Source organism: Chaetodon trifascialis, chromosome 18, assembly GCF_039877785.1.
Source record: "Chaetodon trifascialis isolate fChaTrf1 chromosome 18, fChaTrf1.hap1, whole genome shotgun sequence".
In the NCBI taxonomy this organism is placed as follows: domain Eukaryota; kingdom Metazoa; phylum Chordata; class Actinopteri; order Chaetodontiformes; family Chaetodontidae; genus Chaetodon; species Chaetodon trifascialis.
Window position 1 is genome coordinate 7,320,693 of NC_092073.1, and position 15,849 is coordinate 7,336,541.

Consider the following 15,849-nt stretch of genomic DNA (forward strand, 5'->3'; position numbering starts at 1 on the left):
ATCTAAGGCTTGGGCAGATGTAATAGGACTAAAGTGGTGTCATATTTCTGTTGGTGTGTGCTTGTAACGCTGATATACTGTATGTACGTATATAGATGATAAGAGCACGCACAGGAGGCCCATCAGCTCCAGGTAATCCTGGCAACCCCGACCTGCCCTGGGGTCCCTGTAAGAGGAAAAAACACAAACAAGATCGAAGATTAGATTATAACATGGTGAAAAGACTTGACTTAATATACCAAATTATAACATCTACAGTGAGTTTAAACATTAATAATTCTACAGTTCAACTGCTTAGACTTGCAGGGGCCAAATGTGAAACAGTACATCAAGCATTTTTCCATCCTAAACTAGTTATAGTGTAAGTTTGAAACAGAGGTTACTAATAATCTTTGGCAGGAAACACAGAGTTAGGGTTATATTGTGTGTTACTGTTATTGTACTTAAATGCTAAATATATGTTTTCACAGAAGAAGAAGAAAAGAAGACTCCATACTTTTTCACCGGGTGGTCCGATGGGGCCTTGAGGACCGGGAAGACCCTACGAGACAGAGACACATAGGTAGAAATGAGAGTCTGTTTCTATAGCAACACCCACTTGCTCAAACACATGCGCGCGCACACACACACCCACACACACCCACACACACACACACACACACACACACACACACACACACCCACACACACACACACAAGCTGGATAAACTGAAGAGTTTGTTGGAGCTGTAAATAGTGAAGCTAGCAAAGGAATGTTAAGCTTGTGTCTTTGTTTGTGTGTGTGTGTGTGTGTGTGTGTGCGTGTGTGTGCGTGTGTGTCTATGTGTATGTGATGAGGATGAGGGTGGCGAGTAGACATATTAGCATCTACTGTAGCATGCTTGTGGTACTGCAGGAATGGTGGTAGGTGGCTACCTGATGTGTGCCAGTGTGTGTGTGTGTGTGTGTGTGTGTGTGTGTGTGTGTGTGTGTGTGTGTGTGTAATTTGAGGCACTGAAGCTTGCTCCAACAGGTGTGGTAGCTTTGCAGGAATTCCACCAACAAGAATAAGATACTTTGAAATGGATCAACCCCAAAACATTCCCCTTCCCAAGATAAACCCCGAAAAATATTTGAGAGATGTGTGTGTGTGTGTGTGTGTGTGTGTGTGTGTGTGTGTGTGTGTGTGTGTGTGTGTGTGTGTGTGTGTGCATTCTATGTCTCCAGGGAGAGGTGGGAGGAATAACGAAGGCTGGAGAGCGAATTCAAAAAATCAAAATGAAGATGATCATCTCTTCTGACAGTTCAGCGTCTGATTGTGTGCCTCAAATTTAACTGAGTACAACGTTGTCTTTTACACCTGGAAAGATAAACAGCGTCCCGCCTCGCTGTCAGAATGAGGCAGCTCAGCTGTGCGTTTAATTCTCTGAGCTCACACACCGTCAGCAGTAAATCAGCTAAATCCGCTTTGCTCTGCGTGTGGAGTTTGTGATGGAAGACGCAGACAGCAATGAAGACTAAAACATCTACGCAGCACTTTGTCTTGCCTTCTCACGGGTGCCATGGGTGTGTGATTGATTCATTCACCTGCGTTCCAGGGATTCCCTGCTGCCCGGGTGGGCCTGGTTCTCCTTGTGGTCCCTGAAAATGATGGAGGCTGTCAAAATTAGATGCGAAACACTTGTCCCAGAGCAATACTGTGTCCTAAATACTGCTGCTTGAATTACACACATCAGTGTCATTGTCAACAATCAGATGGGTTCAATCCCACCGTCTGCCTATCGACAGCATACATTACTCTGGCACTAAAACTTGCTTCATCTTAGCTGGGTCTGAAGCCAACTGGACTTTAAATTTGAAATTTGGAAGTGGGGCAGATATAGGAGTATTTACTTTACCAGCTACAACCAAACAACAGCAGTGCATACTCTTACTCTATTTAGCATCATCACGCTGTTGGAGGATCAACTCATTCCACGAGTGGTTGAATAAATAGTAAACATTTCGGACTGCTGCGTTGAAAAGTAGAGGTTCTGATAAGAAGCCCTTCCTCTTTGAGTCTGAGGAACACTAAAAAGTCATATTTATCTTTTCTAGTTGCATTTCTTTTTACTTATTACATGTATTTAAGGGCTTTGAGGTACTAATCTTGTAATATCCAGAAAAAAGGCAGCATTACAATACATTATTTGAATGTGTGCTGCCTTTAAAGAGACATAGGAATGACCTTTGACCCCCCCAGCTGTGCGTCCTAAAGGGGTTTTAACAGTGTCACCTAGACAGTGTAACTCCCTGAAACTCTGCAGCTTCAGGAACATTTGAGTCAGTTTACTGTGACAATGTTCGTACCATGTTTCCTTTTGGACCTGGAGGCCCGTCGACTCCAGCAACACCCTGAGAAAAGACAGAAAACTCATGTACACCTCATATGAATTACAGGAAGTGATGTCAGAGGAAAGGAGTAAAGGTGGTGGTACGTACAGGAGATCCAGGGGGTCCTGGAGGACCACGAGGTCCAAGCAAACCTCTCGGACCCTATGAAGAATGAGAAATCACTTTTATTCTATAATCAATGCACTGAGGAATCATTTTCAGCAGGGCACCAGGAGTAGTGGTGGATACTTTGGTCAAAGGGATCAGACGTCAGACACCACTTGGAAAGCAAGATTAAAGAGGATCCTGTTTCAACATGTTGGAATCCCATGTGTCTGGGATAGCCCGATGGAACTAAACCAACAGCAGACAAGCCTTACACTCTCGCCTGCTAATCCTCTGGGCCCGATCTCTCCATCCTCGCCCTGAGGGAAGAGAAAGACAAAAGACAAAAATTTATTGACTCGCTCTTCATTGCAGAGCTTTGGTGTTTCGTGCTCTGCGATATCGACAAATGAAGCCTGAGACAAACGCTGGCATCTCGTCTCGAAGCATTAAATATCAGCTGTCATCACCTACAATCGTAAACTCTCCAAAGCCTGTGTTAGCCAGGGCTTAATCTCAACCTAACCAAACACCGTTGAATGTTGCAACCGCCTCGGGGTGGAGGGGTGGGGGCAGGAATAGGGTAGTTAGTTTCATGGGGAGGAAAGGTTAAACACAAACCCTCCTCCTCCCCACTTCACAGTCTCCGCCCAGCTGCTGCTGCCCTGAAGGCTCAGCTGGTGGGCCACAGCTGATGCAACCGACCGGCTCACCTCAGCTGAGTGCAATTTTCTCAAAAGTTATGAAGGATGTTAGTTAAAGAAGGAAGCACTTACTCTCTGTCCATCCTCTCCAGGGGCACCTGTGGGGCCCATTGGCCCTGGCTCCCCCTGAGGTACAGAGAGACAGATAGCAATGGGTTAATTCATCATTTCATGAACTGGCCAGGCCTTAAAGTTTCAATCTCGGCTCCAAGCATGTTTAACCAATCAGCTATGGGCTTGTTACCGGGTCTATCAGCTTTTCTAAATTATATTTTGATGCTGGACATGTTCTGCATCATTTTGCCTTTGATGAGGTTTTTATTTTAAAAGCTCTTGCAGTATTCCATGCCTAATACATTTCAGTCACAGGTCTACCGATGTGGACATTGTTGTTTACTCTAAACTTCCGTGTTCCCACTAAGAATATGTAGGCCTTCTTCACAGGGCTTCATTACATTAGGGTTAGAAACGTATTTGAAACTCTGAGTACTCTGCTTCCCTGCCCTGTGCTTCTTTCTACAAGTTTGGGAAGCATCCTGCATCAAGCCATGGCTACCTGGCCTCAGTGCAAAACTCTCATCAAACCTTTCCATCGCAGTCTTATTAATGCAGGTACATTAGTGGAACGAAGCAAATTACAACTTCTTATTCAATTATTCCCTTCATGACATTGCAGTTTTTCACTCATCACACTGAAATTTAAGCAAGTTGCTCGACGTGATCTTACACAGATATTGGAATTCCTAAGCTTGACCAGTGACTGCAGCCAAATATGTTTCATTATACCCCAAACGTCTGGCATCTAAAAGATACCCACCCTTCATTTTTTTCATGGTAATCTAAGAAGATAAATCCCTAATAACGAAGGGATTGTGTTTTAATGCCAGTTTTTGTGACTTATATGAAGACAGCATGAGCGTTTTGCTCTTAAGCTTAAAAACATCTCCAGGAGTTGTTTCTCAGGGAAACAATACTCTGCTGTGCATGCAGACTCTTAAAAATCTGCTTTGTTATTGCTCTCGTTGGACAATTCTCACAGGGATTCAACTTCTGAGGAATCAGCGCTAGTAAAAGCTTAAAAAGCTGTTGTTGACATTAAAAAATGACTCATTTTTACACTGATTTTGATGAAGTGACCTTATGACAACTCACCCTGTGTCCCTTTTCACCAGGCAGTCCTGGGAGTCCATCAAAGCCTCTGTCACCCTGTACAGACACACAGCAGAGGATGTCACCACAGCATCGCCACAGATCAAAGCCATCAGCCTGCTCGCAGCAATGACTCATGAAAACAATACACCATTTGTCATTTGAAAAGCTGTGTGATGGCATATGATACCTTGGAGCCAGGCTCTCCGGGCATTCCACGGGCCCCATCAGCTCCGGCACGGCCCTACGAGACAGCAGCAGAGAAAAATTACACATAGAGACAATGACTCACATACTGTAGCAGTCAGTTATTAATATGACTGAAGGCAAAATGTAACTTTGTCTCGAAAACAGCTGGAAGGTTTCTGATTATAAAGTGCCACCCTGATACCAGAGCAGCGGCAACAATTCCTGGGGTCATGGTGGTTATAAGGAAAATGGGTAACTTTACAGTATATCAACCTACACATATTCACTATTCACTAGCTGCTTATTAGCACACATTTCAATAGCCTATTGATTATTTATTAGTCATTATAAAGCACTTATTAATGTCTTATTCTGGGGATTAGGGTCATTAAGGTTGAGAGTGATGTTATTAAGATCATAATTCATGTACAACAACTTCCTGATTTGCTATCAATATGTAGAAATTGAGACTTTAGTGAGGGAAAACTCTTTGTTTGGCATAGTAAGCAATATACAAAAAAAAATCAATTAGGCAATATAGAGGTGAAACTAAGGATGACTGGGAAGGATATTAAGTTGGAATGGAGATGTTCCTAAAAGATAACTCCTGAAAAGACTATCAACCATGCAACAAATGACAAATCTTAAATATGCTTCTTATTCTCGTCTCGTAGTGACGTTTAGACTACAACCCTTTCTTGAAGCTACTACCTCTTTTTTTTTTTAAATTAGTCCAATACGGCAGCTGAGATGAGTAGTTCGGAAATTGGCTCACAATTAAGCCATGAATCAAGCTTGTATTACTAATTTGCCTATGAATGGTTTATGTTTATTAGGAACCAATTAGGTCAAGATGTTTGGCCCTGCAGAGTGACACTAATTGCACCCCACATCCACAGTCAGTTTTCCCATTTTCAGACAGATTAACTGGCCGACCATTGATCCGAGGATTGGAGGCAGCGCAGGCTTTTAAGCACATATCAGGCAATTGTTTGTTAAACTGGAAATAAGCCTCTCAGCGTTTGAGCAGTACAAACAACCACACAGCAGCAAATACGGAGGCATGTGAGCGCGCACACACAGCACAGTGAGGGTGGACCAGGTCATTGAGTTCACTCACCCTCTTGCCAGCTTTGCCAGACTGTCCTGCAGGCCCCTGGATGCCACGGGGACCCTGCACAGACACATGAGAACCACTTAGTGAGTCACAGGACTAATGAACTAGGATGTGGCCTTTGGTCACTGGCGAGGGCGACTTTTGCGTCTTATTCGGATGGTCACTTCTTACTCACCTGAGGACCATGGTCTCCACTTTCACCTTTCTGTCCAGGACCACCAGGTAGACCCTGAAGACAGAGACGACAAACCAAGCATTAATACCTTTCATTTAAACTTCGACACATGTAGTTTCCTACAGGACCGAGGAGCAAAAAATAGAGTAAAGTAAACAGCAGATGGCGATGTTTAGCTGATTATAGACATTCTTCTTGTGTGTTCGTCTGCAGGAGACTGAATCCACACATTCCTTTTATGACAGACGCATGAACTACCTGGGAGCTCAGGTGAGGCCAGTCGAAGCCAGTAAGATCCTTTAACTTCGTACAAATTCTGCTCACTCTACCATGAGTATTTTTCTGTAATGATGGATTACATGTTGCTGGCTCAAACACTGTGGTTCATTTGGATGGTAAAGGTTTGTTTTTAGCATATCAGTTATTAGCAACAGCCTTAAAAAGGGACGCGGACTTAACCTGAAAGCTCAACACATCCGAAACCTATCAATCAGAGACATATGGGCACATTAACACAACTAGGTGTCTTTTGGCATATACTTATGTCTAAAAACGCAATGCCAAATTGTTGGTCTCGGCAGAGATCTGGGGCATATACTGTAATCTGTCTGGAGACGAGCATGAATTCAAAGCTGGTGATTTGGCAATTACAAAATCGCCATTTCAGAATCGTGAATAGCTTGAATGAGTAAAAATGTGGGTTTAAAACATGTGAGCAATCAAGAAGGGAAACATTTTGGAGAGGTGCATCTGCAGCACAAATCCACTGGTTTTAGTTATTGCCATATCATTTCAGATCATTGTGATTGGCCTTTAGCCTGAGAAGAGTCGATTTAATTGAGGGGAAGCCTTTGTGTCTTTTGTAGGGCCTTCTCCTGCAGATAAATAGTGGATCGTGTGTCAACAAGCCCAAGAGAAAAAGGAAGGGGGGGGCACAGAATGAAATTTTCTTGGCAGCTGGTAGCACCTAACAGTCAGGCAGCGTGGCTGCGGAGCCACTGAGCACTGATACAACAAGTAATCTGGTTTCTGTTACGTCTCTTCCAATACATTTGTCCCAAAAATGCTAAAAAAATACAAACTTTCCCTTCGACAATGCAGAACTGACATTACACATTTACTGATTTTAAGCAGTGAACTCAAAAAAACAAACAAACAAAAAAAACAATTCAATTCATCCAGCTTTGACTCATTGTAACTTTAAGTGCCAGAATATTGATGTGAATGGATACCATGTGTGCTATTACAACCTTAATTCTCATATGTACGTATGTTAGGTAGAATAAAAAAAGAAAATGTTGGAAAAAGCTTTGTTGCCAAAAGAGCAAAGAGCCAGATTCTTACAAACAGCCACAAAAAACAAACAAAAAAGGCAGAGACTCACCACTGGCCCGGATCTTCCTGTCAAACCCATTGGCCCTGGGGGTCCCCTCATGGCCAGCTGCAGGGCAGAAACACAGATGAGAGTGAGGTCAAATTCCATTCAGTAAAAAATCCAATCAATAGATGTTGTTTATTATTAGAATTATTATTGTTATCTTTTCAACCAGTACATTCTCCCACACTTGTAACACCACACAATTAAATCAATAAAATGTAGGGCTGGTATTAAATGTTGTCATTGTCTTAATTTGGGAGTGTCCATCACTTCAGTGCAGCTGCAGCTTTTAAGAACTCCATCACAGCAAAGCATAAAAGGCAATTTCATAATTTCACCACATCAGATTCTCATGCCTTTGATGCGTTTGGGTCACTTTCACTGTTCACATTCGGGATTATTTCCACATGTTAACCTCTTTGTTTGCTGGTGTCTTTTAATGTGGGATACTGTGCAAGAATCCAGCGGGAGCGAGTCCAGATTTTCTCTTTTCTTGTAACCGCCCGCTCCCACATACACACGGACATTTTCTACACCTGTTGATTTAGCCCACACGCAGGTCAAGAGCCTCCCAAGTATTTTTAACAGTGTCTCCTGTCTGTCCATCTGTTCAAAGTGGCCTTTTTATGTTGTTGCTCTTCAGCCAGCTCGGCATGTCTCCTTTTAGCCTTGCAAGCCCAACGAAATGCAGTGCCCCCCCCCCCCACCACCACCAAAATGCTGTCTCCTTCATCCGTCCCCTCCTTTCCTTCTACAGCTGTGTGCAGGGAGCAGGGCGGGGGTCGGGAGTTGTCCACAGTCTTTTGGCTTCCCAGTGGCTTTTTAATGTCCTTCTACTTACTCTGGCCTGGGAGAGGATGGCCTGGGCTTGGGCTTCTTGGGCCGACACCACTGGACCCTTCTCACCATCTCCACCAAACCGGAACTGTTGAACACACACAGACACGGGCACTGAAAAGCTGCTCATTCTGTTGCTCTAGAAATTAGCCTGGTTCTGCAATTATGTGTTAAAAAGTGGCCGGTATGTACTCCTGTGTTGTGTTATTCTGAGCACTTACTGGCAGCATCAGCATGGTACCAGGGGGCCCGGCCAAACCATCAGCACCAGGTAGACCAGCACGACCAGGAGGACCCTGGAAAACAGAGGAGACATTAATAAAAGACTCAGCTTTAAGAGTTGAACTTTCACAATGGGATGATAGAGATTTGAATTTCCTCTTTCTGTAAGACATCTTAACAGCTAAATCGATAGCTTCTCTGTTGGTTTTCTAACATGTCCTGCATACGCGCTTTGTGTTGTTTTACATCTGGGTTGAATTTCAATTTCTGATGGTGTAGATCATTGGAAATCACTCTTCATGCTCTAAGAACATACAGCAAAGTGTAGTGTAGTGTATAAATGTATGAATACATACAGGGTGCTGTGATATGGCTTTGAAATATGTACCTGATCCTGAGATCTTTTGGTTTTGACTTTGAAACTGTGCCATTGCATACTACGGTGCTAACAGTGGCAGTAGTATGGGGGGAAACACAAACACAACCACACACTTCCACACACACACACACACACACACACACACACACACACACACACACACACACACACACACACACACACACACACACACACACAAATGGAGCAGTAAATTCTGTAAGGCTGCTGTTTGTCAGTCTGATTAACATGTGCTCCTCCTCCTCCAGCACACATAGACCAGGCCTGTCCATCTGTAAACCACGCTACTGTCCACAGTCCAAAACCAACATCCTTTTCCATGAATTCTGGTGCACATGTTTGCGTGTGTGTGAGTGTGTTGCATGTCTGTGGAACAGAGAGAGCCTGAAGAGCAAAGCGTTAAATATGGATACCTCTCACTGAGGGAAACCCAGGTTAAATATCATTCCTCATCTTCTAATCTTCAGAAGTTGGACCATAATAACAGACCTGTTAAAATTCACTCACATGTGACACCTTTTGGGTCTTGACGTATTTGGTTAATCTGCAAGCAGTGCTAAAAGTATGCACTAATGCATGACTAGATATAGTCGCAAATAGTGAAAATAAAGGACAAGGTGGAGCTCAACTATACCACAAAACAAAACAAATCAAGGTTCAACTGATTCAGTTCTGTTCTATGCTGAGACAACTTTAGCTTTAACAAGCCATCATTAGCTCAATTTCACTGCACCACATGGAGCATAAATACTGTAGCTAAGGTGTTTAATATACTTTACACCCTGATCTATAATGACAGTTGAACTGTTGAGCCATATTTGGCAGCACCTGTCAATCAAAAGCATATTTTATGTGTCCATGGTAAAATAAAAAAGACAAAAACTTTCAAATCACCCATTGTTGCCTATTAGATCACTCTCCCTTGATAGCAATCTACTAGCATGAACAGACAATAAGGAAAGGGAGTTGTGGGTAGAAGACTGGTTAAGTTTGACATGTATGTAACACATATCATATGAAAGGCTTTGCATGGTGTAGATGAGTGAGTGATATTGCAGTTGCACTTTGCTTTGATTATTGTGTCCACACTTATGACTTAACATATAAGCTAGCCAATTTGTCGGTGTATGCCTTTAATTTTCTAAATAGTCTCTTAGTTGTCCGACATGCATAGCCTTTTGCACTTTGACGTAACAGACAAAGTTTATTTGTAGCCATTCTGTGTGCATACATGAGTCATATATGTGGAACTCAGCTGACACCTTTTTTTTTTATAGATACTTTCATCAAGCTTCATCAAATGGTCAAAAGGAGTGTCTGTTTAGGGGTCTGGGGCAACCCTCATCAATTGTACGAACATACATATTGGTTTCATGTCAACTCACCCTTTCACCAGGATCTCCAGCCGGGCCTGGGGCTCCTTGTAGGCCTGAGGGACCTGGAAGACCCTAAAAAGACAAAGCTAAGTCAGCAGACCACCAACGGGCAAGCTTGTTCTATTGAGACAACAATGGTGTTTAAACATGCTCCAGAGTAAAACACTGATGTATTTCTTTTTTTTAAACAATATACTCACAGCTGGGCCGGGGGGTCCCGGTGGTCCTTCAATCAGCATGCCCTTTGAAAAACAAACACATTGTTTCACACCACGAACACTGTCTTGTGCGACAGCAGGATGACTCAGCAAATTTGGGGAAAGTTCTGCTGCAAGTTTTGGGTATTTGACCAGTGCTTTATAAAGGATCTTAAAGAAGTAAAACAGGGAAGCTGTAGTTCAGGAGTTGACTTAATGTTGGTTGCTTTAAGAGAAACTTTTGATGGCTCATTCTGCAAACAGAAAAATTTGACCTGTCATGATCACAGCACTTCAGTACATCAACATTGACTTTTAGGGCCTTACAGGTTCAATGACAGCTGGCTCGCCCTTCTCTCCCTTCTGGCCAAAGGCTCCTCCAACACCAGCAATCTGCAGTTACAAAGCAAGCACAGAGGTGACATTCCTCACACAGCAGCTACACTCCACAGGTGAATGAATAGCAATGATGAGCAATGATGACTGAGGAGGCAGTCCAGCCAGTGAGAAGAACGCGTGTTAGTGCTTGAACAACTTTTAATCACTCAATCAATATCGTACACTCAGTTGCAACTACTGTAGCTATGTCAGAGGCGGAGAGCGAATCAAGAGTAACACAAAGTGAGGTGGCACGATGGAACAAAACAGGCAAAAATGTTAGTGCGAACGAGCAAGAGTGGACCTCTATGTGCTTGAAATGGAGCAATGCTGTCATCGCATTGCCATTGTGCGGCATGGCCGATGGTGACAAAATAAAACGCTGCTTAACGCCAACAGGTTATTGTTGTCATGCAAACCACCAAGTAACACAAATAGATAAATACAGAGGGAGAGACAAGAAGAGATGCTGCCCTAAAGTGAAGTGAAGTGTCCTCTTTTCTAACTTTTCCAATCATCATTGCTAAATCTAAATAAATAGCTGAACACAACTTTGATTCTTTAGTGGCAGTGAATTAGTTCAGCTGTATTGTGTGTTTGTAGGCATACAGTAGAGTAGTACTAAAAAGCTGTGTAAGGCCAGTAAAGTCCTTGCCCTCACTGGGGCCAAAATGACTGAACATAAAGACAAAGAGAGGAGACGGATATGCTAAATATTTATGCTAGAAGACAAACTGTGACACGCTGTGACTCTTGGTTGGCGAAGGCACAGTTCAACAGTCTTAGCATGAAGGGAAGTGAGAGGAATCCACGACATCTTGATTACAACTGTATGTGAGTGTGTGTGAGTGTGTGTGTGCTGACAGGCTGCTTGTTAAAATGGCAGAGGAGGAGAGGGAGGGGTCACACCAGACTGCTGAAAGATGAGTGGGAGGGGAGTGGGCAGTATGTGAGGGTGGGGTGCAGGTTGGGCTGACATACACTATTTGAAGGAAGATGGAAATGGAAGAAAGAGGAAAACAATGAGTGCGTGTGAATAATCTCTGTCATGGTGCAGAATACTTAATACTAAATGAAGTAATCAGTTCCACCCTTTCTAAGAAAACACAGATGCAAGCACCGTCCCAAAGCAGCTGTCAATCATTAAATCACACACTAGTGAGACTCCACGCTCAACATGTCAATGACACATTGCCGTGGAACCAAACAGGGAAGGCGTGCACTGGAAGACAGAGTGAGTCCACAACAAACACAGAGCTCCCGACGCGTGCCGTTCATGCTCACACCCATCAGTCACCAGGTCAGGGTGTGCTACTTACGGTGCTCTCAGAAACGTCGGTTTCAGCAGCGACCCCGGGCCCCACCTCATCATCGTAGGCCGCCGTGGGTTTGGAAGGGGCCGTGCCATACTCATCATATGCCCCGTAATCATACAACCTGTTGTCAACCTCGCCCAAGTCATACTCCTTTAGGTCGTATTCCTTAAAGTCATATGCTTCCGCACCGGTGTCCAAGTTGTCCACTGTCTCTGGGACAATGGAGGGCTCCGGCGCAACGGGAGAGGCCTCGGTGACATACGCACCGACAACATCCTCCTCCACAGCCTTTCAGGTGTTACCCCAGCGAAGAAGGGGGGAAGCAATGGTGAGCAATCAAGGTTAGTTAAGCAAATTGTCTACTTTTTGATGTTATTGAAGCAGAACATGAGATCATCATGATATGCAGAAAACGTTTAAAATAGCAACAGTAACACCTTATTTATCACAAATGACGGTAAAAACCAGAGCTAAAATCTAAATTTTACAGTGTTTAGCTGAATTATGTGACTATATAGTGTACTGATTAAGGCCTACAAAGAAAAAATAGTGTTAACTTGCAGCTACAGCACACCTCACTTCAGTAAATAGAAATGTTATGATACAAAGGAATAAATAAAGTGTTACCATAATGACTGAATTAAATCATTAACCATACATGTCAAGACAGACTTGATGCTATCTCAGCCTTCTCATCATCAAACCTCACATGATGTGCTGATACACACAGTCAAGAAGGGCTGAGATAGATGTCTGAAATGACGCAAGCAGCAATTTACATCAACATCCAATCAATCGGATTGTAGCGGCTGCGCAGACATACAGAGCGAATCCAGATACAAACAAGTCAAATTTAGATTTGTTGGTCAGAATAAAGAATGTGATTCGAGCCACCTGCGAGTTTGCCCTGGTACGCTCTGTATTTGGCATAAGTATTACAACCACAATCGCTTGGCAATTTTTCGGTTCTGTCATTCCAAACCGTGATCACTGTGGATTTAGCTTTGGCGAGCAACAGAAATGGATGCAATTACACAGTTATTGTTGGCGGCACTCCACCTGGCCGAATGAAACATTTAAATTGCCTGTAAAAATCACATCCACTTTGTCAAACGCCGCGGTAGGCAATGCACATTCACAGCTGGCTGTGAGGAGAGTTTAGCCTTGTTGATCATAGTTCTTTGAAAGGTAATTAGCAGAACTAGTGATCAAAATGAGGCTCATGTTGTGATGGACAGGGCATATATTGTTTTTTATATATTGTACTGTATTGTACTGTATGTGGCATTAGCTGAATTAGCCTCTGTTTACTCCTGCATGAGGCTGCAAGTCTTATCAACTTAGGAGCACATGTCACTTACCCTCTGCTTACTCCTCGACAGCCCATAGCGCCTCACACTTTAAAATCACAATTACCTCCAAGTGTGACACATTTTTAAACACCTAGGTTAACTTCTAGTGTCACAATAGGTCTAATATGTTCCTCCTGTCCATCAGTTCTGCCACACAAAAATCTTAGTAAGTCAAAAGACACATCCATTCATTCGAATGGTTGTGTCTTTGTCATTTCATACCAGGTACTTCCTTGGGTGAAAATCTTCCTGGCTCACATTTCCCAAAAAAACTGTTTTTTAAAAGTAAGTGAGAATGAAGGTGAAAATTACCTGATTGGGTCCGCTCGTGGCAAAGGGGGACTGAGTTTGAGTATCATCTATAGTTCCGTAGTCAATGTCTGTATTGTAATCTCCTTCTACATTGTTTGGCTGAGTCATGTTGAAAAAAGGAAAGAGATATAAAGCGAGGGTTAAAACATAGGCTCAAACCAGAGGTTATTTGCTCGGGGTCCTTTCAAGCTGGCTACAGACTCTGCTACTTCTACACAGAAGAGGTTAGGGAGCTCTAAGTCTGCCATCATAGATTTTCCCTTCAAGGCAGGAAGATCTTGATGGGATTCGGTCTTTTCTTTACATGAACGTTTACCCTAAAATTGCCTCTGGGTCGTGCTGGCGCTGTGGCCTGGTAGCCAGGCATCTGTCGCTTCTTCTTAGTGGCAAACTTTTTAGCTGGTGATTTTTTGGAAGCCAAGAAGTTTAAGGGCTTGGCCTTAGTTTTACTGAGGGACTTTCTGGTCCTCTTCTTTTTCATGGAGACACTACGTTTCGTTCTCTGGAAGAGGTGGCGGCGACAAAGAACACCAAGACAAACATGGAACATTTAAAAGTGGAAATGATTTATAGGCACAGTCCGCAACTGTTGCAGAGTCTCTTCCAACCCAACTGTCAGACCTGATGTGCTCCATTTCCAGTAGCGGCCAATTTACAGTAGCTGGTGTGCACGCCGTTCTTTAAAATTGTGACCATGAACACCAACTACAAGGGCTGCTGTTTGAATGCTGACCACGTTAGCACCACCTTTCGATGATGTGACAGTTGGGCGGAAAGGGCGCTGTACAACAATCGAGTACTGGGCCTTTCATGTGACACACAGGAGAATACTGGGACACATAAAAGTATCTATCTGGGACAGACGCAAAATAAATCACAAAGGTTTTGCCTTTCAGCAACTCTTTAGAGCTATTAGTGGTAAAAGAGCCACAGTGATTAGATTGCTTTTATGGCAGTTTCTGAAATGTAAAGTAAAATGTTGCTGACATCCCATAATGTATACAATAGTTTTAAAGACCTGCTGGAATGCAATAAAAAAACACACACAAAGCAGGTGGCATTTTTCCAGTCAGAGAAGGAAGCAGCCTCATAAAACAGACACAAGGAAGACTGACACAGTATGTTTACATGCACACTCTAAATGAAGCCTCCTGCCTTTCTGTAACGTCATAATCAGAGGAGGCAGAACCAGGCCAGGACACCTACATGATTGCTCAGTCTTTCAATTAAGTGTTACAACACGTCAAAACTTCTACTTTTAGAGAAACAGTCCAATTAAAACATCGCTGTAAAGCCGATGACTCCCAGTTCCTGGAGTGCTGTGTGCACGTAAACATCACACTGAGACACACAGACAACACATGAGACGCACTGAGGGATGGATGGATGGCTGACAAAAAGACACATTACAGGACAGGACACACATCTTTTTTCTCTTCTTTTTTCCTTTTTTCATTTACCTGTGGTTCAGAATACTCATCGGTGGGAATGATGTCTGTGGCTCCCTCAGAGTAATCATAGAACTGAGAGTAATCTAAATCATCAGTAGTGTACTAGAGAGAGAGAGGAGAGAGAGAGTGGGATGAAGAGAGGTTTTAGCGTTAGCATTAGCATCGAAGATGCAGAGTGGTCTTCCAGCAAGAAGATGATACATGTGGTACATATCATCGTGAGCATGTTCAAACAAAGCCAAATAATTTTAGAGAATTATTGATGACAAAATGCGTCAGAATACAGAATTGTAGTAACGACAGAATAAAAAAACTTTTTCATTTGTTGTTACGTTCATCAGTGCAACCGCACTGAAAAATGGTTAGAGGCTGAATAATGAGAGCATTATTAATATCAGACATAGCATCGTTGGATGTGCTACAAGACACAGTGTAATGCTATGGAGAAGAATTTATGACACATGAACATCTTATAAGTCTTAACCTTTTGAAAACCCTGTGTTCCTCAATGAGATAATGGTCTTAATATGATGAACAAATGAGTAAATAAATTCTGGGACGAGCCATGTGTGTTTTAGCCTACAAACCACGTAAGCAGATGGGCTGTTTAAAAGCTCATAAAACAAAGGAAAACAACAGAGAAAGCTCAAAGACAAAAAATACCACATGCACTTCAGGGATATCGTAATGGAACTTTCTCACGGCAAGCGTGTAAATTATACGCTTCAGGCCCGCTAACTTCAGCTGGATTAAAGGGGTCTGATCTAAAGAAAGTGCACTCTCTTTTAGTAATGCAGTCCTCTAGCAGTTCCTTAGAAAGGAGGCAAAAACAAAACAATATA

At 43.0% G+C, this 15,849-nt stretch overlaps 1 protein-coding gene across 2 annotated transcripts in view; it reads right to left on the bottom strand.

The window, feature by feature from the left end:
* col11a1a (collagen, type XI, alpha 1a) overlaps window positions 1-15,849 on the bottom strand; it is a 76,645-nt gene that overhangs the window by 42,862 nt on the left and 17,934 nt on the right. For both annotated transcript variants that reach the window (XM_070986415.1, XM_070986414.1), the window contains exons 6-25: window positions 15,017-15,109; window positions 13,557-13,655; window positions 11,896-12,180; window positions 10,526-10,591; window positions 10,202-10,243; window positions 10,011-10,073; window positions 8,228-8,302; window positions 8,011-8,094; window positions 7,176-7,232; window positions 5,792-5,845; window positions 5,620-5,673; window positions 4,501-4,554; window positions 4,314-4,367; window positions 3,234-3,287; window positions 2,733-2,777; window positions 2,461-2,514; window positions 2,329-2,373; window positions 1,567-1,620; window positions 497-541; window positions 113-166 (exon numbers count right to left, since the gene is read on the bottom strand). In XM_070986415.1, coding sequence (XP_070842516.1) covers window positions 113-166; window positions 497-541; window positions 1,567-1,620; window positions 2,329-2,373; window positions 2,461-2,514; window positions 2,733-2,777; window positions 3,234-3,287; window positions 4,314-4,367; window positions 4,501-4,554; window positions 5,620-5,673; window positions 5,792-5,845; window positions 7,176-7,232; window positions 8,011-8,094; window positions 8,228-8,302; window positions 10,011-10,073; window positions 10,202-10,243; window positions 10,526-10,591; window positions 11,896-12,180; window positions 13,557-13,655; window positions 15,017-15,109 — 1,431 coding nt within the window. The remainder of the gene's footprint in view (window positions 1-112; window positions 167-496; window positions 542-1,566; window positions 1,621-2,328; window positions 2,374-2,460; window positions 2,515-2,732; window positions 2,778-3,233; window positions 3,288-4,313; window positions 4,368-4,500; window positions 4,555-5,619; window positions 5,674-5,791; window positions 5,846-7,175; window positions 7,233-8,010; window positions 8,095-8,227; window positions 8,303-10,010; window positions 10,074-10,201; window positions 10,244-10,525; window positions 10,592-11,895; window positions 12,181-13,556; window positions 13,656-15,016; window positions 15,110-15,849) is intronic.